We start from the raw sequence: 23376 nt of genomic DNA, 5'->3' as shown, positions 1-23376 counted from the left end.
AAAACAGAGACTTCAGTTCAAAAATCGATTGTATTTTTATATTCTTTTGAAAAGTGTTATAAAATAAGATTTCAATAAACTGTATATATATAAAAGTGGTCAGTGTGTTAGGTTTTTTTTTTGAAATTTGATACTGATTTTCTCGTCTTCCATATTTGTAATTTAAAGAAGAAATTTGAAAACTAATCATGTAAGCTTTTGTTGGATTTTTATAAAACACATATGTATCACTCAAAGGGAAATTCAATCTACTTTCATTCCTAGTCTAAGAAAAAAAGTACTCTAGTACAAATTAGTGTTGTAAAACGGACATAGACCAAAAGACCCCAAGAATTATATATAAAAACCCAAACTTTCGATTGGCCCCAAAACGAATGCTGGAGCTAAAGTGAAAATTTGTGGTTTGCTGTTTATCTTTAACTTCTATAATGTTAAAAATTTGAATGCTGCAAAACGATGGAGGCTTTTTGTTCAAGTGCACTTGTAGAAACAACGGCGAAAGGTGACTGGAAGGGATTTAAATAAGTAACTTGGGTGTCAAGAAAATCAGAATCAAAGTTCAAAAATCAAAAACGTACTAACCTACTGAACACCACTGTACGTATTTTCTTGGTTAGTATCAGTAGACCAGTCGAAATACCAATTTCCGCCTGTCTGTTCATGTGAAAGAACTTCACGATTTCAATTTGAAAGCTACTGGAATAAAATTTTGGTAATAAAGCTTATTAATGGCTAATTAAATTTAAGTATGTCAATTTATCGGATCGGAGCATATTTTACTGAGAAATATCTGATGATGTCAAAATTGTTAAAAAACCAGAGGGCCGGGGCTAACTTCGACCGCGTCAATGTTTGTATACCCTTGCAATTTTTGTGGTAATTCTTTCCTTACCTATAGCCATCAAAGTGGAAAAACGTTTAAGCTGAAAAAGCTAATGTTTCCGAAAGAACGGCCTACAATCTTAGCATGGGAAATAACGAAGATATCAAAGTCACTGTTTTCCACCGATCGTTCCTATGGGAGCTATATGATATAGCTACCCGATCCTTATCAAATTTGGCACAGTCATTAACAGATATATTAAACTAACAAATGTTTAATTTGAAAGCAATCGCGGCAAAAGTAACGAAGTTATTGACAAAAGTCACAGTTTTCGAAAGATCGTTCCTATCGGAGCTACATATATGATATAGTCACCCGATCTTGATCAAATTTGGCATAGTCGTTTATATGCGTAATTAACTAACCAATATTAAATTTCACGATAATAGCTCAGAAAATAACGAAGTTATTAAGAAAAGTCACTGTTCGTGACTTTGTCATTTGTATGGGAGCTATATGATATAGTGATCCGATCCGGCTGAATCCGACATATACAACGCCTGCAGTATATACAAGCCTACATGCAAAATTTCAGCTCTGTAGCTCTTACGGTCTAGGAGGAGTTTGCGTTGATCCAGACGGACGGACGGACGGACGGACGGACATGGCTATTTGAACTCGTCTCGTCGTGCTGATCAAGAATATATATACTTTATATGGTCGGAGATGCTTCCTTCTATGCGTTGCACACTTTTGACCAAAATTAATATACCCTTTTTGCAAGGGTATAAAAAAACTCATACCAAAGACTAAGTAAAAAATGTTTTGTAAAATCCAAAAATTGTATGAATAAAAAAATAAAAATTGTGAAAAGGGTTTTCAGTGGTTTTCAATTTTCCATCCACCTTCATTATTATCACTAAGCGATGTGTCTATCTCTCAGAGTTCGAATGACCTTTTAATCGATATTTTTGGAAAGCAATTCTGAAATTCGATAAAAAAAAAACTCAGACTACATTTTACATTTAATCTATTAAAGCTGTTCCATAATGGCCTTCTACTTTTAATTCAAAGCAATTCCCCTTCAACATTTTTAGCGGTTTATTTAGCAATTTTTTATTTTTTGTGGAATGTTGGCAACACTGTCTGCAGAAGAAACGGTACCAAGGTTCACAACCTTGAGACATTACGACGTCGGCGGGGACGATGCTGATGCTGGTGCTCCTTCAGGCTCAACTGTTTGTACTGATTCCCTCGCTTTCAGCCACCACTTTCTCCTCTCGTCAAGGCATTGATCATTTTTTTCGTTTTTTCATTTCCCATCTTCCCAGTTGTTTTTTTTTTTTTTGTGTGTTTGCGTGCTGCTTGTTTGTTCATCCATCATGTTGCATATTTATTTGCACTGATTTTATTTTAATTTCATTAAAATTATGTGACAAAACTTAATTGGATTTCATTGTTAACGCCGAGAGACTGAAAGAGAGTCAGAGTTTGGACAGCATGGACGGATATGGACAGTGGGAGAGATAAAATCAGTTCGAATTATGGCATGACAAATAATGTAAAAAAAGGTAAATATTGAACATGAACTCAGACAGAAAGAGGGAGAGATAGAAACAGAGTGTTTTTATCCACTAGTAGGTTCAGTTTCGGTTTGTTTATTTGCATAGGACAGGACACTTCATTAAGAGATTTATATATATATTCGAATCGAATAAATTACACCTTAAAGATGCGGGGAATAATCAAAAAACTAGAACAGAAATTAATTATAATTATTTATTTATTTTGTTATCTATTTTGAATCAGAGTCCAATTATTTATTTCCAAATTACTCTGATTTTGTATACTTACTCATCTAATATCTTAATATCATCTTTAATTTTCCAAAAATATTCGAATGATATGGTGGTATTTTATTTATAATTGCCTGTGCTTTAGATTCGTGACTAAACACCTCTTTAATAATTGATTAATCAATGGATTTTTTTTTGGTATTTCCCAATTGATTAGGCTTAATTTAGAGGCAACTGCATTTTGCTTTTGATAGGACTTTGACCATGAATATAAACTCTCCTTGCATGATGTTGTGACCTGGCCGCATAATGACCTCATTTGCCCAACTGGCAACAGCATTCGAATTCATAAATAAACCATTTAAATTAACGCGACCAACAACACAAGGCATACTAACCACAAAAAAAAAAGGATAGGAAAGGAAAGGAAAGGAAAGGCAAGGAAACAGAACAGTCAGCTCAAAACATCGTGGACCCGTGGAATGCCCCAGAATGTATAACAGTTTAATCAACCCAAAGCTCTTCACCGTTCAAAATGCTGGCAGCTGCAAAAAATGAAAACCAAAATATATATATATGTATATATAGTATACATGTATATATGTATGTATATAACTATATATATATGTATAAAATGGCGTTTAAGCATCCACATCCATCCTTACAACTCCTCACTCGTCTCTCTCCTTCACTCTTTCTCTGTCTCTCTTTGGTGTGTGGACTTTTGGAGGTTCTTCTTGTGCTTTCTGCTTTTGGTGTTGTTGCCCCCGGAGGCCATCAAGGAGATGGAGCAAAACTCCTCTCTACGTTGGTACGCAAAATTTATTGTTTGCGGAAGTTGTCTTTAATGGCTACGCCCAGCAGCCACGCCTCAGAGCACACACAGTTCTGCCACCCTTAATACTTCACCCCAACCACCCAACACCCTCCACACCCTTGCCACATCCATCCATCTAACTTGGTTGTTAGTTGACCTTCAGCTGCAAATAATTTCAACTCATTGAGTTTAATGTCCTGCGCCTTAGGGGCAGAGGGCGGCGGGGCACGTGGGCTTGGGCATTTGTAGAATGATATTTTTTCCTCTACTTTCCCCAGCCGCCAACTAAGCAGCTTCCCCCTTCTCGTTTATCAGGGCACGTGTTTTGGCCTATAATCACATGATTTATGGCTGACAATGGTCAAAAAAGAGGAAAAAACAAAAAAAAAGAGCAAATTTTTCTTTTTACAGTCATAAATATATTTTCTCTATAAATTTTTGTTATTTTTTTCTGGTTGTTGTTGTTTTTGTTGTTTTTGACACTTTTTGTCGTTAAACTTGCAAATTGTATTTTGATATGAGAGGCCGCCACATGTTCGTGCCCATCTCAATCCTACCCCATCCCCTCTAATGCCATCCACGCCGTTCTTTGGGCTAATGCTTTTATAAAGTGTTAACATGGCGTATGCGTAATATTTAATGGCATCTGTGAAAGAGATCGCAGAGTCGATGCCTTCTGCTTGTAGTTATAAGTTTCGTATGATTTGATTTATGTTTATGAAAAAAAAATGAAATAAAGAAAGAAGTGCCACGCCTTGTTTTTATGGCTCCTCGTTAAATGCGGTCGTAAAATTTTTGAAGCCCACTCTCAAGCCAAAAAAAAAAGAAGAAAACTCACGAAAATCCAACAGAAGCAGCCAAGTAGCAGCAAGTGAAAAGCTCGTAAATTTAATTGCAGTGATTATTGCTGGGATAATGGTTAGAAAGAGCGACGATGTAGTTAAAGTATGTATGTAGTACTAGGCAAATGCAAATGAATGAATTTTCCCTCGCATAAATAATGTAAATACTTTAATGATTCTTAACTATTTACCACAAAACGTTTTCTTTTACTTTGATTTGTTTATAGCAATAAAAATAAAAGTTGAATTCTTTGCCTCTTTAAATAATCGAAATTGGTATTAGTTATTTTTTGGCTTTTTAGTAGTCGCAATATTTCGATTTTCATTCAAAGGTCTATAGAAATGTATTCCATGTGCTGACGAAATGAATATATTAGAATATTTTGGAACAAAGAGAGTCTTTTACTCTTTACATGAAGCACAATGGACAAGAACAAAATGGTTTTTTTCCCCGAAAGGATAATAAGTCAATTCCCCGAAACTCTCATGATATTTGACCTACGTGGACTGATCTAGAAAATATTTTCGAGGAGAGTCCGATTCAAAAATCAAGATTTTCGGAAACGATTCATTCTATTTAGGTGCGGAGAGTGTTCTCTGTAAGAACTTTTAGAGAATTTTGCTCGAGAAAATTAAAGCTATCAAGGAATTTTAAACTTACATACATACCTAAGTTTTTTCTTACAATATCTGACAAACTTAAGAATAAGTAGAGAAGAAGAAGTATAGTGTAATAGGCTACCTACTTTCTAACTATATTATCTATAGAATAATCCTAATATACTTACACAACTAATAATCGCTCTAACCTAATATACATATGTATATAACGCCCTAATGTACATCTTACTCTTACTTACTTTATGATCGACAGCAATTAACATTTGACAAAAGAAAATTGAAGGAAAACTGACAAAGATACACCACTTCAAATGAGTTGATTTTCTGACGAACAGCATTTTTGAAGTCGGTAAACACTCTGGAGGGAAAACTATTTGACCGATCGTTATACAATTTTCCGTGCTCAGCCTTTGCTATCCGTCTAAATTACTTTGACTACTACTTTCTTAAACAAGAAATTTAAAACTAAAATAAACTGAAAATAAAACAATTTTACATTTTCAGCGCATCTGAGGTTGCAATATATTTCCATACTTGTAAAAAAAAACACTGGAAATAGTTCATTAATGAGACACAATTTTATATAGACAGAAGAAGAGCAGCCCCAGATAACCCAGTCTGAAGCGAGTTCTATTCTGGCCCCCCTTTTTAAATGTGTCCATTAAAACTTGTTTAAAATGAAGTAAGCAAGTCGTCTCGCCGACTTGGGTATACCATACACCAGGTGAAACAAATATTTAAAATTTCGAAAACCAAATGTATGTCTATTAAATTGTTTTAACATGCCTCATACCATATGCTATCTCGTTCACTCAACAAACACACGAGCACTCTAGCGCCGCCACTAGCCAACGGCCAATTCTGCCCTTATGGATCGCATAGCAAAATACGTTCATACGTATATTTTGTATGTTTCTAGTCCGAATTCAATCAAATTTGGTAGTTTGATAGAAATAGATAAGATTAATTAGTCTGTTAAATTTGATTGCGATGGTCAAAAAATTGCAAGAGCCAATCGGTTTTTTCTAAATTATGGAGGCGGAAGTGGGCGTGGCAACATATTAAAATATATGTATTCTGCGCGCATACTAAGCCAATATACATACTAAATTTGGTGACATTAGCTTTGTTAGTTTTCGAGAAAATCAGTTTTGTTTAATTTTCGGGGGCGGAAATAGGCGTGGCAAAATTTTTAAATAGTCAATATCTGCGCGTCTATTAAGCTAGCTTACATACCAAATTTAATGTCGGTAGCTTTCATAGTTTTTAAGCAAATCAGAGTTATGTAAATTCCGGGGGTGGAAGGGGGCGTGGCGAAAAGTTGAAACAATTATTTTCTGCGCGCTAACTAAACAAGTATATAACCCAAATTTGATGTCTCTATCTGTCATACTTTTTAAGAAAAACAGTTTTATGTAAATTCCGGGGGCGGAAGAGGGCGTGGCAAAAATTTGAAACAAACTCGATAAGCGTACATACTACACGAGACTGCATACCAAATTTGGTGGCTCTAGCTCTTATAGTCTCCGAGATCTAGGTGTTCATACGGACGGACGGACGGACGGACAGACGGACATGGCTAGATCGACTCAGTTTTTGATCCTGATCAAGAATATATATACTTTGTGGGGTCGGAGATGCTTCCTTCTGCCTGTTACATACATTTTGGCGACTTTAATATACCATTTCACCCTATGGGTGTATGGTATAAAAATATCGAAAGAAGTCCGGCAGCCCTGGAAATTTGTTTACCTATTGTCTTTTGGCCTTTTAAATTGAAATGTGTTCTGTTCACGCTGGAAAAATCAATTAACATTGCAAAGCAAAACGTGCCCCGACAAAGTGCTGGAGTTGTAGTTGGAAACAGTCGATAGAATGTGGTTGCAGCACTCACTTCTTGTTCTACAACTCACTTTAGTTTGGTGTCAGGTGACACCAAAACCAAACGAAGAATCAAATGCCAATAAACTGCACGAATGTTACAGTCAATTGCAGAGTATAGTGAGAGCCAATATGACGAAAATTGTTGAATGTTTGTCGCAAACGATAAATCTAAATACTATTATAGAGGATGCACTGCAAAAAATGGGTATACTCGAGAATCATCTGGAACAGTTTCGATCTAATGATGCTAAGGAGGAGATCCAGAATCGTACACTTTACGAGAATATCGATGATATAGTCAACTTGGAGGGCTCTGTGGCTGGGCATAGCTGTCACGATAAACGTCGTGCGGTTCAAGCAATACGTCGTAAATTAGAAATGTTAAGTCTAATGAAGGATATGGAGAGTAATCTATTTGAATGGCCATGGCCACCAGCACGATCAAAACGCGTAAAGCCTAGAAAGGAGGGAAAATTTCCACATGATGATGAACCGATGACAGACACAGATGAACCGTATGCAGGGGAAACGGATAAACTGCGTTGCCTTATTTCGCAGTCCATCAAGTGGCATAAAAATGGCTAATGAATCGAAGAGGATTGACGGTAGCGAAATCAGTTAAGCGTTAACACCATTTGTTGGCTTTCAATTGATTGTACCAATTAAAATGAAACACTCACACACAGACACATAGAATACAGGATCAGTGGACGAGAGGAATGGGGATTGGGAGTCGAAGAGGTGTAGAGGAACTTCAAGCTGATGGCTCTGCATTTAAATTGTAAATAAATATGTGAGCACATCACTCGGACAATGGAATGCAATCAACTCCATCATCCACACAGGTGTGTGTATGTGTATGTTTGAGTGTATTTGTGTGTGTGTAAACTGCTGGACAGGCACAAAAAGCTGCGGTCTGCCATGACAGCTCTCTATCCCCCACTTTGGGCATTTCTCTTTCTCTTGTATTTGTTGTTGTATGTCCCTGTCCCCAACAGAGGGTTGGCCTCGTTTTAACACAGAAATCTGAGTGCTCACCCCAAAAGCTGCTGCTGCTGCTGCAATGCAAATGTGGATCACGTGCGGCAAGAAGGCAACCAAGCGCTTTAAATAATTGCTTAGAACTTGTCCACTAACACACTCAACCGCACACACTAATAACAATAATAATGCCACATACCAGATATACGAGGTTCTGCTGAGATGTATGCCATATTTTTTATACCCTTGAAAAAGGGCTTTCTGAACAAAAGAAGTTTGCAACGCATAGAAGGAAGCATTTTCGACCATATAAAGTATATATATTCTTGATGAGCACGACGAGACGAGTTCAAATAGCCATGTCCGTTCGTCCGTCCGTCCGTCTGTCCGTCCGTCCGTCTGGATCAACGCAAACTCCTCCTAGACCATTGGAGCTACAGAGCTGAAATTTTGCCCGTAGGCTTGTATATACTGCAGGCGTTGTATATCTCGGATTCAGCCGGATCGGATCACTATATCATATAGCTCCCATACAAATGGCAAAGTCACGAACAGTGACTTTTCTTAATAACTTCGTTATTTTCTGAGCTATTGTCATTGAAATTAATATTGGTGAGTTAATTACACATATAAACGACTATGCCAAATTTGATCAAGATCGGGTGACTATATCATAGCTCCCATAGGAACGATCTTTCGAAAACAGTGACTTTTGTCAATAACTTCGTTACTTTTGACGCGATTGCTTTCAAATTAAACATTTGTTAGTTTAATATATCTGTTAATGACTGTGCCGAATTTGATAAAGATCGGGTTACTATATCATATAGCTCCCATAGGAACGATCGGTGAAAAACAGTGACTTTGATCAATATCTTACAATTAGTTTTTTCCTATGCTAAGATTGTGTGCCGTTCTTTCGGACACATTAGCCCTTTTAGCTTGAACGTTTTTCCACTTTGATGGCTATAGGTAAGGAAAGAGCTACCATAAAAGTTGCAAGGGTATACAAACTTTGACGCGGTCGAAGTTAGCCCCGGCCCTCTGGTTTTTCATTCATTTAGCGATACTTATCTCTATTCATTATGTCATAGAATGAAAAGTATTCGAATCGAATATATAGAGACGAACAGTTGTTCTATATGTTTATATTTTCGTTTTCCATTCTTTTATATTGACATGTGACATAAGGTAAATTTTCGCCCAAAAGAATGCAAAAACAATTTCTCTTGTTTTTTTTTGCCATTCAGAAAACTATTCGTGGATAACAAAAAATCCAAGCTACATTGCTTGTACAAAATTTTTAAATTGCAAGGCAAGCTAAAAGTTATAAATTTGTTGAAAATAATAAATACTTTCTCAGCCTATTGCATACCTATAGGGGCAAATCTCACAAATTTCTCAGTCCCAAATCAGCCTATTGATATCCAACAGTTGATCTTTAGCTTTATACTTTTGCTTTTCATTATTTTATAGTGACAAATTTCAAAGCCTGAAATAATATAAATTTACCCCAAAAATGTACGCAAAAGCAATTAAATGTTTTTGCCTTTTGAAACATAAAAAAAACATAATCAGCCCATTGCATACTTTTGGGAGGAAATTTCCCTTGATTACTTCCCTTGTCAGAGTACCATAAATTTTGAAATGAGTATTCATTTACGAAATATTTAGATAACTTAATTCGTTGTATTAGAATATGAATTGAAATGTAGTCGTTCAAGTAGTATGTATACTCGTTAATGAAGAGTAAGATTTGATTTCGATTTCTCTAATATTTGGATAGAAGATCCTATAACTTTTAAAACACCCCGCACGTAGCAGATCTATGAACCGTCCAGTGATAATAATAGCTAAAAACCAAGAGGAGTTGAATGGAGCCTAACCTTAGCCAACTGCCAACTAAAATTCTCCTCCCGTATCCCACCCATCTCTCCCATACTACTCTCCGACTCACTCAATCTCTCTCTCTCTCTTTCTTACTCTTTCTGTATTGTCTGGAAAATTGCAAATGCGTTTTTTCCTTCTCTTATATACATATGTATGTACATGCATACATATACATATGTACATTTGTGCGTAGTTTATTTTAATGTGCCATATAAAATAATTTAATGGCCTGGCATGCAACAAGCAGCAGCAGAAGCATGGCTATGACTGGAAGGCAGGGCGTGGGGAAGAGGAAGGGTAAATTGAGGAGTCTCATAATGAGCAAAACGGTTGGGCAGTAAAGCGAGCAACTGTAAACCATAATGGGTGCCACATTAAGAGAAGCCAGATAGTGAAGAGCAAACATCAATTAGTTGTGAGAGGGAAAAAATGATAAAAACCGTTATGTATGAATAAAGTGTGTACATACATACATACATATGTACATATAGATAGACGATATATGCATGCATGTAAATATTGTGATTGGCCATGGTTTGACAGTTTTTTTTTTCTTCTTTAGGGTAATACATAAATTAACTCACCTGTTGCAACTGCTAGATTATATATGTATTTCTCATTGAAGGAAAAGCTAAATGTATATGGAATGAATTACAGTGAAACCTCGATATAACGAATCTGAGGGGGATCGCAAAATTATTCGTTATATCTATTGATTCGCTATAGGTACTGAAATGTAAAACCTTAGTCCTTTCAAGGGACTTAACAAAAAATTCGTTATATTGGGTTTTTCGTTATAACGAAGTTCGTTATATCGAGGTTTCACTGTATATTATAAATTTAACAAACTGATACTCAGTTCTGATTGATCATAAACTGATGATATAAAAATGTTTGTGTATTTAAAAAAAAATGATAAAGCCTTCACTTACCTTGCCAATCACAACTTATCAGTATTGTCATCTCCTTTACACACAAAACTTCGTTAAAGCTTCAGCAATTTGCATTCTTCTCTCTTTGTCTCTTTTTTCCTTAATATATTGCCATCACTTTCACTCACTCGAACGCAGCGCACACAAGAAAAAAAACAATGTGATCTACTTCTACTCACTAAGTTTCCTGTACTTCTATCTCTTTCTTACACAGAAATCTGCGATCGAGCTTCAGCAATTGTCCCTCTTTTTCCCGCTCTCTTTCTGCTTTAATATATTGCCATCACGTTCACACACTCGAACGCAGCGCACCCAAAAATAAACGAAAAAAAAACATATTTGAACAGACCGAAAATACCCGCGTGTGGAATATATTTCTTTAAAATATTGTTGTTAAATCCTTCCTGCAATTTATCAAACACCTTACTACAAATACATACATACATATGTTAACATTATTACAAGCAAATATTTAATTTCTTTATGTAAAATAAACTCTATTTTAAATATAGTAAGACTCGACAGTTTCTTAGAAATAAAAGAGTAAAAGTAAAGTAGAAATTTTGCGTAACATGACTCAACTGGCTGTACTTTTTACGGGATTCTTTTACTCACTCACACTTAGGAGATTGGCACACTTCTATCTCTTTCTTACTCACAAAACTGCGTTTGAGCTTCAGATTTCATTGCGACCGCCCTGCCGCTACTTTGAAATGCGCCGTTCACTTCTTCTTGGCAACAAACAAAATTTGATTGAAATGCAAAAATCGCATTTTATTCAGTTTTTTATAATATGAGATACGTTCCGTTAACCGTTTTTAACAAACTAATACTCAGCACTTCCAATTTATTTATTGATTTAAAATGTTCTGATGATATAATAATGTTTGTGTAAACTTGGCTTTCCAATCACAATTTAACAATATTGCCATCTTTTTCTGTTACACATTGTAAATGTTAAGATAAACGCTTGTATTGTCATCTTTTTCACTCATTCAATCACAGCGCACACAAAAACAAAAACTCAACTGGGTGATATTTTTTTTTCATTCTTTTGCTCAATAACACTTTCATCTCTTTCTTACACACAAAACTGCGTTTAGGCTACAGATTTCACTGCGACTGCGCTGCCGCTATTTTCTGTCTGTCTTTGAAGTGCGCCACTTACTTTTTCTTGGCAATAAAAGAAAAATTAATGTTAATTTTAAGAAAACAACATACAAAATGAAAAAATTGCAATTAACAACAAACATTTTTTGTTTAAGTCGCGATCATTTTCATTGAATATACGTCCAATCACTAGAACTGCCGAAATTGAAATGATCGAAAAAGAGAGTGGAAGGATGCAAAATCGGGCAACACGCCTAAAATAAAATTTATAAAAGCTTTGGTTATGGTGAAATGGTATATTATTAAAAGAAGCTTTTTCCAAACCTCAAAGGACATATACATACATACATATACATATGTGTGTATATATTCTTAATCAGCATCAACAACCGAGTCGATCTAGCCATGTCTGTCTGTATGAACATCTAGAACTCGGTGCCTATAAGAGCTAGAGCTTCCAAGCTAGAGCTTATCTAGTCGTTTTTTAATTTTCTGCTTACATCCGCCCAATCAATTTGAACCAAAAATCCTGTTTTATTCCAATAGTTAAACTACTTTACATAAAAATACACAAAATCTCTTCAAAATCAAACTAAAAATAGTCAAGTTATATATATTAACATTTTTCCGTAGAAGGTCCAGAAATGCGGAGTTGACCGTTGACCGGTGGCGGCGCTAGAGTGCACGCGTGCTTTTAAGAGTAAGTTTTGTTAGCATTTATGTATGTAAGTACCTACATATCTGGTTCTATAAATTAAAAACAGTTGTTTCACTCGGCGAAACGACTACTTACTTTATTTAAATATTCTACGGAAACAATTGGAAATGCGCCGAACCGATGGAAGAAATAGGGTATTTTAAAACTAAAGTACAAAACCATTCATATTGTTGAATAAAGAATGAGTCAAATTGACCATCAATAAGATATGGGCACATATTTTCTATACTAGTATTCTTTGCAGTTAAAGTAAAACAAGGGCGTATGGGTAGGAATGGGCAGGGGAGGGCTGCTCTCCACACGCTTTTTTGGTTTTGTGAATTAATTACATTTAAGACGATATTTCGTTAAACTTTTGTGTTTTGTAATTAGTTCGATTTTTATTCATTTAGAGATGAAGCTCTATTTACCTTATTTTTAAGGAAATCAATTTAAACTGTAGCCCCCATTGAATTTTAGGCTACGCCCTTAAAAAAGTTACGCAGTTCCTCACTTTCTTCTTGTTGATTGCACCTGATTAAATTTTCAAAAGTTGTTTCTCAATTCTAACAAATGAAAAACATGAACTAATAGGATTATAAACCATTTCAGGAATAGTTTTATTTTTTTGTTTTTAAATTAAATTTTGTGCTTTTCTCATAAAACGAAAATTTCCTTTGCAATTTGCCCCTAAGTACCCGCATCGATACTGTAAATATTTTTGGGTAGAAAAATAAATTAATTTAAAGTTGCTTCATTCTCATTTGAGTGGGTGTTATTTTGTTGCGCGTTTCCTTTTTGTTTCACCATCCCCAGATTGCGTTCCTTGGCTGGTCATTTATTTTCTGCAGAAATAGTTGCTCTTTAGCTTTCTGGGGGCGGGGGCCAGCTTCGATTCGGTTCTGTCACTCAAGTGACGACACGACAACGATAAACCAAAGCTGAGACCTACCACCACCCCAAAATTTTCCTCCGTTCCCATGCCCACTCATTCAGGCCGGCAGTGAGCCAACCAGTCAGAGGTATGGTACCTCTCAGTTGACCCATTCTCTGTGATTCTTCTTGAATGTCAATAAAAATTCAATTACATTTCGTACAAAACTTGTCTACTGGAAATGCCTTTTCTTTATGGCTGCTTAAAATTGGCTATTGGTTGCTCCTTCTGCTGCTGTTGTTGCTGCCGCTGCCGCTGCCGTGAAGGATTTCAACTTTGTTGTCTACTTTTAGGCTAAGTGAAATTTGTTTACCGTTCTTTTGATATTTTTCCTTTTCTTATTAAGAATACCATTCGGTTCGCTCAATTCAATTCAATTTGATGACATCTTTAAGGCAAAACAAAACTAAAAGGCCAACCAAACATAAAATTAGCTAACAATAAGAGATGGGGGAACCAAAGAGAAATCCAAAACTCAAGTCACTTAAATTTAATGGCATATTTATGTAAGCAAACGCCCACACAACACACACACACACACACACACACACAAATAATCATAATCATAATTTCCGTCTCACACTTTAGTTTTGCTCACCACATAAGCAAGAGGAGTATACAGGAGGTGGGAGAAGGAAATGGGCCTATTCATAAAGTACGCCTCATTGGCAAGATCTAATAAAAACTAAATTGTTGCTCTATGTAACATGAAGAACAGAAGAAGATTTACATATGTATGTATGTATATTATACATATGCTTAAATCTGGTTTAATAGTCATAGTTGACCATTTTTTTTTGTTCCACCTAGTTTGGCATCAAGTTTATGGTTTACGGCATTAACAGCACCAAGGTCGTCGTTGTATTGTCATTGTCAGACTTTTATTTCAACTTTTAGGCAGGTAATCAAAATAGCTTCACCATGAGAAAGACTGAGACACACGCACACACACAGAAAGAGAGAGAGAGAGAAAGAGAAAGCGCAAAATCCTCTCTAATGCTTGCCGGAAACCACCCAAAACCATTCCATAAAGAGAGTGTTATATTGGTAACTGTTATACATACATACATGGACATTTTGGCATCTCTACTTCTGCTGCATACTTACAGGCGTTTTCTAGTTGGCTCAGTCTCCCTTTGCCAGTGCTCATAACTAGACGCAGCAAAATTTTGTTCTTCAAACTCACGTCACGCCATAAAAACGCGTAAAAATTTTTTGGTCCAGCCAAAGAAAACAAAAAATACAAAAATAAAATACTCAAACAACAACAAGAAAAGCAACTAAAAAGTAATAAATAAGAGTATATATTTTATTTCAATCAAAATACAGTGGCCCTAAAGTGGATATAACGCGAAAGAGAAGAGAAATCAACCAAATCAATAGGCAGCAATAAATAGGCTTAACAATTGTTGTTAGCCCATTGTCATTAGCTAGCGTTCCCCCCTTTTGCTTAGAAGTCGCGAACGCGTGTGTCCGTGTGTTTTTTTGCGTATAAATATATATTCTTTTTGGTGTGTTTGTATATGTGTGTGTGTGTGTGTCTGTGAGTTTCTCTCTGCGTGCCTGCGTGCGTGCGTGCGTATGGGGGTTAAGATTAATGAGGCAAAAGTGTTTTATCGTGTCGTATGTTAAATATTTAATACAATATCAAATAAATGTAAATGCATAAGCTTCCTACCATTTAGCATCATCTTATCGACATCCGAGACAAAGAGATACCTAACGAGAGACAGAAGAAGTTGTGTCTGTGTGTCCATGTGTGTGTCTGTGTGTGTGTGTGTGCACAAGGAATCGATTACGAAATACAAGTCTATCAAATTGCAACGCCAGCATTCCAAGTAAGTTCAAGTCTAGATCTATCTCTTTTGATATGCCAATTGCATTCGACTTTAATTAACTGCAATGTTAATTGCAAAACAAATCCAACGAGTTAGTCGAACATTAATTTATTCTACAAGTCATTGCAATATCCTTGACAAAAGTTTTTCCCTCTCTTTGATTTGATTACTCTTTCTAGTTCATTAATAAGTTTGGAAAGTAAGTACAATCATAATATTTATACAGAATCAGGTCGAGTAATGAAAATAGTTAACTAAAGTCCTTATTCTAATACAAAAGCGGATCTACGGCTTTGAAATGGGTGAGCTTTGGCCCCAAAAGTATGTAATAAGCAGTCCAAGAATTAGCTTTGCCCCCATAAAGTATGCAATAAGCAGTCCAAAAATTAGCTTTTTAAAAAAAGATATTTTGTAAAGTCCTATGTATAAAAATCAAATTCTTTACCTGACATAAACATTCTTTATTCGTAAAGTTATAAATTTGTTGCAAAACAAAAAATACTTTCCAGCATTGCATACTTTACGGGGCACATTTCTCCCCATTTCTAGCCCTAGATCTGTGCTATGTGCTAATATCTTAAACAGTTTTTAGAATCTTTAAAATTAAATCGTTAAAAAAGAAAACAACGAAGCGAGGGTGAGAAGAGACACAAATAGCTAGCCGTGTTTGCCCGACCTGATTTGGCCAAGAAAAACTTCCTATAGCAGCCAAGAGTTAGAGTTATCAGAGTTTATCTTTCGTGAATTGATTTCATTTCATTTTGAAGTTCCAGTTTTCAAATAGGTTTAGTTAATTCCTTTAATTCCTTTTTCTTAGAGTCTAGAAGGATTCATAGGTTAGGGCATTCTTTTTTTTTTTTAGGTAAGGGCATTTTATAAATAGTAATTCCTTTTTTTATACAGAATAGAAGGACCTCCAGGTTAGGGTATTATACAAACTACATGATGGGTACTTATCACATTGCCCCTTGTAATAAAGTTGGGTGAAGTTTGAAGATTTTTCACTAGCTTTTGAATGGGGAGGTTCATATAATAAGTTTAAGAACTTGAAGAAAGTTTTCTTTTGTGGCCTGGCCTGCCTTTATACACGTTAACAACGAGGTTGAATTTACCTTTTGTTAAATTTCACATAATGGGAAAATGTTTTGTGTACCTACAAACATACATATACAAACATACGTATGTATGTATATATGTATGTATGTACATACATAAAATATATTTATTGGCCTTTAAAAAACCAGATAAACAGAAAATGGCATTTTGATTGCATACCGGTGAGGAGACATTTTGGTATGCTCGTGAAATTAAATTCAAGATACTTTGGTGTGTGTGCGTATTTGGCTTTCATTTTATGGAATTTATGTGAATTCTCAAATTGAAAGGGGTTGCTTGTGTATTACATGTAATTGGACCACAATGCGTTATCAACAGAAAACCCCAATTGCCCACTTTGGGGCCAAAAATGAACGACGAAAAACATCAACAACAGAGAAAAAAAAGAAAACACAAATGAAACCCACACATTTTATAGATGCCTTCAATTAAATCGACTCTCCAGGCAATTTTAATTTAAAATTACCACATTAAGGAGCATCAGGATCACCAGAGCACTATTCACTTCAACCACCAAACTCCATTTAAAGTGGAGCCAACTCCCTTCATGAATTTCCCTCTGTTTCCTCCTGTATTTTGCCATTTCATACCGTGCACCGTGCCATGCCGTGTGGCATGCCTTTCCATTTACTCAGCATGCGTTCCCGTGTACAGACTACGAAATTAATTGTAGCCAAACGTTTTGCTACTTGCCGCAACTTACTTTTATGCTAGTTCATTTGCCACGCCCCCCTTTACCATCTTCCATAGTCAACACAGACAAACTCACTTATTGTTAGTCAGGGCTGGATTATGGGAAAACAAAATCTTTTTAACTGTCATTTTATATTGTTTCATTAAAACTTTGACTAAATGGAATTCCTTTGAAATTTAGAGCATTGTTTAATAGTTTTTAAGTAATTAAATATTACTCAGACTACATATAACAACGAATTGGGTTTAAATATTTATGCCATGCCTGAACCCCTCTGGTTCACATAGATATACATTGATATAGATCTTGAATACATATGTTTAAATAGATTTTAAAAGTATTTTACTTTTAAATGTAAGTTAAAAGTTTTTTAAGTGTATGTGTATATAAATTTTGTAACTTAAATATTTTGATATTTCAACTTATGAAAGACATTGCTTAACCCTGTCTAAGCACATTTACCCTTTGATGTCCGCTCCTGCACATTTTCTTTGGATACATCCACATGGTATTGGGGCAACAGCAATAGGTAGCCATAGCCATAGCCATAGCCGTTGCCGTTGTCGTAACAGTAGCAGCATCCAAACTAAGTAAATAATGCGTAAAACAAGTCAAGCGTTTTACGAACGAAACGAAATGAAACCCTCCTCAAAACGTTCACCGTCTCCATCTCCATTTCCATCTCCACTGTTGCTCTGGGTATAGAGAAACAGTCAATTGTAAAATTGTAGCTACCAACAAACCATGGAGCCTGATGATAATGATGATGATGGCACAAGCACGAGTCCTGGGCGAGCGCGTGTGCCGGTGTGTGATTCATTATGCTGACTAACTACAAGGGTCCTGAAGTAAAAGGGGGATTCAGTTGGATAGATGGAGAGCATCAGACCATAGGCGAAAGGGGATGGGGGGTTGAAGAAGCACTTCGTCAAACTGCAGCACATACATAGAAATAAAACAACAACAACTACAAAAACAAAAAAGGTTTGTGCACATGTGGCTAAAGTTACTCTACTCTTTCGGTCCCTCTTTTTTTCTCATCCATTTTCTATCTCTCTCTCTCGCTCTGTTTGTAGTCATGTTTGTTGTTATTCTTGTTAACGCAAAAATTGTCTGTCACTTTGAGACTTCCGTCATCAACACACACACACACACACACACACACACATAGTTACACACTTACAAGCAGACAGAAGTCAGAATACTCTGTACTTGAGGTGTAAGTGGTAAGTGAAGGCACTTCAAAACATAACTAGACAAAGGTAGACAACAGTTTTTTGTTTTTATTTTTATTTTCTTTTTTCTAGCATATTTATTTTACCATCTGCATACAATAACAACAACAAACAAACGTTTTTAATCAAGGACAAACATGTCACACAATAAAACAAAAATGTTTTTAATACCCTCTTGCAAGTTTAACTTACTTTAATTAACCAGACTTTTGCTAAGCAATAATTAACGTTTAAACCTGTTAAGGACATCGAATGATGCTTTATTTTTCTTCTCTTAAGAGTAACATACATATATGCGATTTAAAAAACAAATAATGGTCAGAGTAAAAGTAAAAGACGCGTGTCCTTTTAATGGAGTAAGTTTTAGCTGTAAGCATTCACATCTTTTTTATGTTGAGTATATATTTTTTTATAATAATTTGCTACTTTTCAAAGAGAATTCTTTACACTTCAATTTACCTTAAGAGTTATGCAATTTCAATGCATAAAAATAGTGTAGAAACAATGTCCCTTTTTCTGATATTTTCAATATTCTTTAAAAAATAGAGAAAATAAATATTTCAAAAGCATTTAAATATGTATATTGTAAGGCAATATTGTGATTATGAATTAAAAACTTTAACAGATTTACTTACAAATTACTAACAAAGGTACAAATACGGATTCATGGAATTCAGTGGTTTCTCTTCGAGGGAGGCAGAGAAATGCACAGGAACAATAATGGGCGCTGGAAATCACAGAATCTATGAATCATTGTAGCTGGTATCTAGCCAATCGTTGTACTATTAAGTTGCATCCATGTAATAAATTTTAGGATTATTTGGCCTCACCGGATTATACGTATTTTATGCACAAAGATTTATGTTAGGGCCATAATTTTACAATCCTAGATATTGATGCCAAATAAGAATCAATAATCGACTTAAATAATCGAAAGCTCTCGATTATTAAAAACGATTAATCGAAGATACAGGACAATAATCGATTATTGAAATCGAGTTCTGGGCTTTCATTTGCTTTTGATTGTTTAGCTATCTCTTATATATGTATTTACCTAATAGCTTAACCAAGATATTGGAATCTTGGAAATGTGTTTATTTTTTAAACGTGGATCCAAAACAAATTGTATATTATGAGGCGATTATTTGTAACACGAATCGATTACCGTTTCAATTAGGGATGAACAAAATATTCGTTTATTGCGTATTTAATGATTCTATATACAGTGAAACCTCGATATAACGAACTTCGTTATAACGAAAAACCCAATATAACGAATTTTTTGTTAAGTCCCTTGAAAGGACTAAGGTTTTACATTTCAGTACCTATAGCGAATCAATAGATATAACGAATAATTTTGCGATCCCCCTCAGATTCGTTATATCGAGGTTTCACTGTATCTATATTTGGTTTCTTAACAAAATATTTTGGAAATTACTAGTAAACTTGGTCTGAACATAATTTTAATATGCCCTGCTTACAAAACTGAACGCAGGGTATTTGAAGAATAAAAATGGAGACCAAACAACTGTCAATTTTTCCGGGAATACAAATCTTTTGTCCTTTGCAGGCAAAAACAAAAAACCAACAAAAAAAAAAAAGGGAAGAAATGTTCAACTTTAAATAATTGAAATGTCAAAGTTTTTTCTTTCATTTCTGAAAAAAACACAAAAGGAAATGACAAAAATGAAACGAACCCAAAAACGAAACAATAATTAAACAAAGTCAAAACCGATGGCAAAAAAAGAGTGAGAAAAAAACAATACGTGCACGTGCGTTTTTATTCATAGGCCGAAAATGACGCCAAAATTTTAGTTTAAAAATGTTGGTGCATTAGCAAGGCAAAAAAATAACGAACACATAACAAATAACAATTCAAAATTTCCAAAAAAAGGTTCCGCAAAAATGGCAGAAAAATATCCGTATCATATCAAGGCTTGAAATACCCTTTAAATAAAGGAAAAACACATTCAATATCAAAATATACTCTGACTATATCGATACAAAAGTTATTCATCAAATTTGGAAATGAATAGTCGATTTATTCGAACTTACAAGTTGAAATTAATTGAAATCCAATGCTGGGTTTTATTTTATTATAACACAATGTACTGTATTATGTTTAGAAAACTTTTGCCTTAATTCCATTTAAGTTGAAAAGAAGTTGTTGATCCTTTTCTTTCTTGGATTTGGCATGAAAATCTAGTTCCCATAGAAACTTTTATTTTAATTTATTTAGCTTTAAGTCAGCCAAAGCAGTTTGCGTGTTATCGTGACCAATCATTCGGAGGCTAAGCTAGAGGATAAAATGTATGGTATATATGTACATATGTACACATATAGTGCAAACTTATTATCAAAATCAATATACTTTTAGCAGAAAGAGCAAGGAAAATGAATGAATGAGAAAATACGAAAAAAAAACCAATTCAACAAATGGCATAGAAAATAAAAGTTCTGTCTCTGTTCGTTTTGTTTTGCTTTTTTGACAAAGAGCTTTTGAAAAATTTTACGCCATAAATCAGTGGGGCGTACACACATACCCGCACAATACACACACACACACACACACTTATTATCTCCCTCTTTCCCTGCCTCTTGTTTGGCATAAACAGCAATTACTTGAAATTTGGAAGTAAACTAGAACTAACTGGTTAGTTTAGCTAAAGTTCATTGTCAACTGTTTTCAACAGCTTCATGTGCAATTTATTTAAATGGGGAAATAGCATCTGCAATTGCTATCTGTTCAAGTTTTACCTCTGTGAGGGAATGTTTGTTCATTTCAACCAAATGAATTGCAGAAAACAGCCGAAATTCATTTTATATGGATGCAAATTAAATATAGTTTTAAATTTTCATATCAGACTTTTAAAAAAATTACAATTGAATTTGTCATCAGGATAGCTATTTCAGGAAAATAAATAAATAAATTTTATATTATAAATAAATATGGGTATTTTTTCAATTGCTTATCGAATTTTATAATTTTATGGATGAATAGAGAAAATGTCGCTCCAATCAAACAATGTATTTTTTTTTTTTTTTTTTTGCCACATATTAAAAGCTGTCCAAGCCAGTGGCGTAGCCAGAAAATTTTTTGGGGGGGGTTAACATGTTTTAGGATCAAAGATATTGAACAAAATTCTAAATATGAGAAATCACTTAGATAATGTGTAATGTATAGGGTGTTTTATATTGAAATGCTCTATAGAATATAAAAATTTAATTTTATATATATGATATATATGAGCATCTCAAGATAAAATTTGACGTACGATTTTCCATTGTAGTTTATACTACAATATACTACTAACGTTTTTAATTAGTAACTAAACAATATTTACATGTAAATAATTGTTTGTGGAAAAAACAGTTGAAATCATATTGTATTGAATAAGTATTGATCAATTTATTGATAATTCTGGAGCATAAAAAACTGTTGAAAAACATAAATATACGAAATCACAAATCGATTTTCCTCTTTTTTTGAGCGAATCTGTCGATAACTTCTTCCACCTTCTTCTGTTAATACTCATTAGAGCAAGTCCGTTCAGCCTATCTTCTCCAGTTGAATTTCTTATCCAATTTTTTAAACGCCTCAAAGTTGAAAAGCTCCGTTCGCTGCTAGCAATGGTCACAGCTAACGTTGCTCCTATCTTCAAAAATTTTGAAACGTTGGGAAAAAGTCCTTCGTTGCAAAGATTTAATGCGTCGATGAATGTCTTCGGATGAGTTTCTGCCCCAATCCAACGTTGTCTCCACAATAGGACTTCATTTATTACTATGGAAACAGTTGCCTCAGTAGCTGTTGGCCATTGATCCATTATTACTTCGACAGTTTCAGAAACAATACCATTTTCAACTCCTTTTTTAAGCAATTTTTCAGGGACGATATTTTCAATAATTGACAATGTCTTTTTGTGTTTGACGAATCTGTCAGATAAGGAAGATATGAAGTGATCGAGGAATGGTATGAATATTGATTGGCGATAATATTCTTCTGCCGAGCTGTTCTGGTAATTTTGTCGATGTTTTTGACATTGAACAATCCTGGGAACTTCAATTTTTTCTCCTATTGATTCAGCTAATTTTTCAGCATCAGCGAATACTTTTTTGAACTTTGATGCAACGTTTTCCCTCATTTCTTTTAACAAAACAGCCAAATCATCAGCCGCCGAAACAGCTGCAGAAAGATCAACTCTTTTCCCTTGGAGGTAAGAAGTTAAAGGTTGTGTAAGAGAAAAAATTTCGTGGATTATTGTCATCGACACAATGAATGCTCCACTTTTCAATGTATGTAGATAGCTAAAAGCATTCTTGGAACTTTCAGCGTTTCCACATTCATTAATTTTTTCCAAACTCGAACAAATTGGAACAAACATTTCTTTGAAGCAGATTACAGCATCAAGTCTTTCAGTCCATCTTGTTTCACACAATTTCTTCAATCGTTCTTTTTTTGTTGAACAATCCAAAGTCTGAACAGCATCCTTGAGAATAGCTTCGCGTTTTGCAGAAGGTCTGAAGAAAGAAATGACCTGTTTTATCGATCCAAGACAATTTCTGATGAGAGGAACAGCGCACGCTTCACCAAGGGCCAAATTTAAAGAATGACTAGAGCAGTGGACGTAAAGTGCAGACGGATACTTTTCCATCACTGCAGTGGCACAACCATTCCATTCTCCACTCATTGCAGCTGCGCCATCGTAGCCTTGCGAAACCAAAAACTCCAGACGAACGTTTAATTTTTCACAAATTTCTATCAATGACGAAGCAAGTCCTCTACCAGTGCAATCTTCGATCGGGATGAACATTAAAAAATCTTCTTTCAAAACAATCTGGTCGCTGGTTTTTTCGGTATAGCGAAAACATAACGAGTATTGCTCTACGCCGTTTATATCTGTCGTTCCATCTGCAAGTAAAGTGCAGCACTTGCTTGCGTTGATTTTTGCAACAATTTTTTCAAGAATTATGTTCCCGCAAATCTCGATGAGTTCATTTTGGATCTGTGGACTAGTGTAAGTTAAAACACGATTATTCAATGTTGCTGTTTGAAGTAAATGTTGCTTTAATATTTGGTCTCCAGAATTCATCCGAAATCTCAATAGAGATCTAAAGTTTCCATCGTTTTGGACAGGAGTCTGGATAGATATTGAACCAGAATCACGA

At 35.0% G+C, this 23376-nt stretch overlaps 1 protein-coding gene across 1 annotated transcript; it reads left to right on the top strand.

Annotated features, from left to right (window-relative positions):
• The first annotated feature begins 6777 nt into the window (after positions 1-6777).
• Positions 6778-7533, top strand: LOC124460656. The gene has a single exon (XM_047011928.1). It carries the CDS (start codon positions 6913-6915, stop codon positions 7366-7368), a length of 456 nt encoding a protein of 151 aa, XP_046867884.1. The 5' UTR covers positions 6778-6912; the 3' UTR covers positions 7369-7533.
• The last annotated feature ends 15843 nt before the right edge of the window (positions 7534-23376 follow it).

Source organism: Drosophila willistoni (genome assembly GCF_018902025.1).
Source record: "Drosophila willistoni isolate 14030-0811.24 chromosome XR unlocalized genomic scaffold, UCI_dwil_1.1 Seg143, whole genome shotgun sequence".
NCBI classification, from domain to species: domain Eukaryota; kingdom Metazoa; phylum Arthropoda; class Insecta; order Diptera; family Drosophilidae; genus Drosophila; species Drosophila willistoni.
Note: the sequence above shows the minus strand (reverse complement) of the source record. Positions and strands in the feature narration are given on the sequence as shown.

What these genes read in the sequence shown, in the direction of transcription:
- LOC124460656 (XM_047011928.1), top strand. Translation starts at nt 6,913, where the DNA reads ATGACGAAAATTGTTGAATGTTTGTCGCAAACGATAAATCTAAATACT.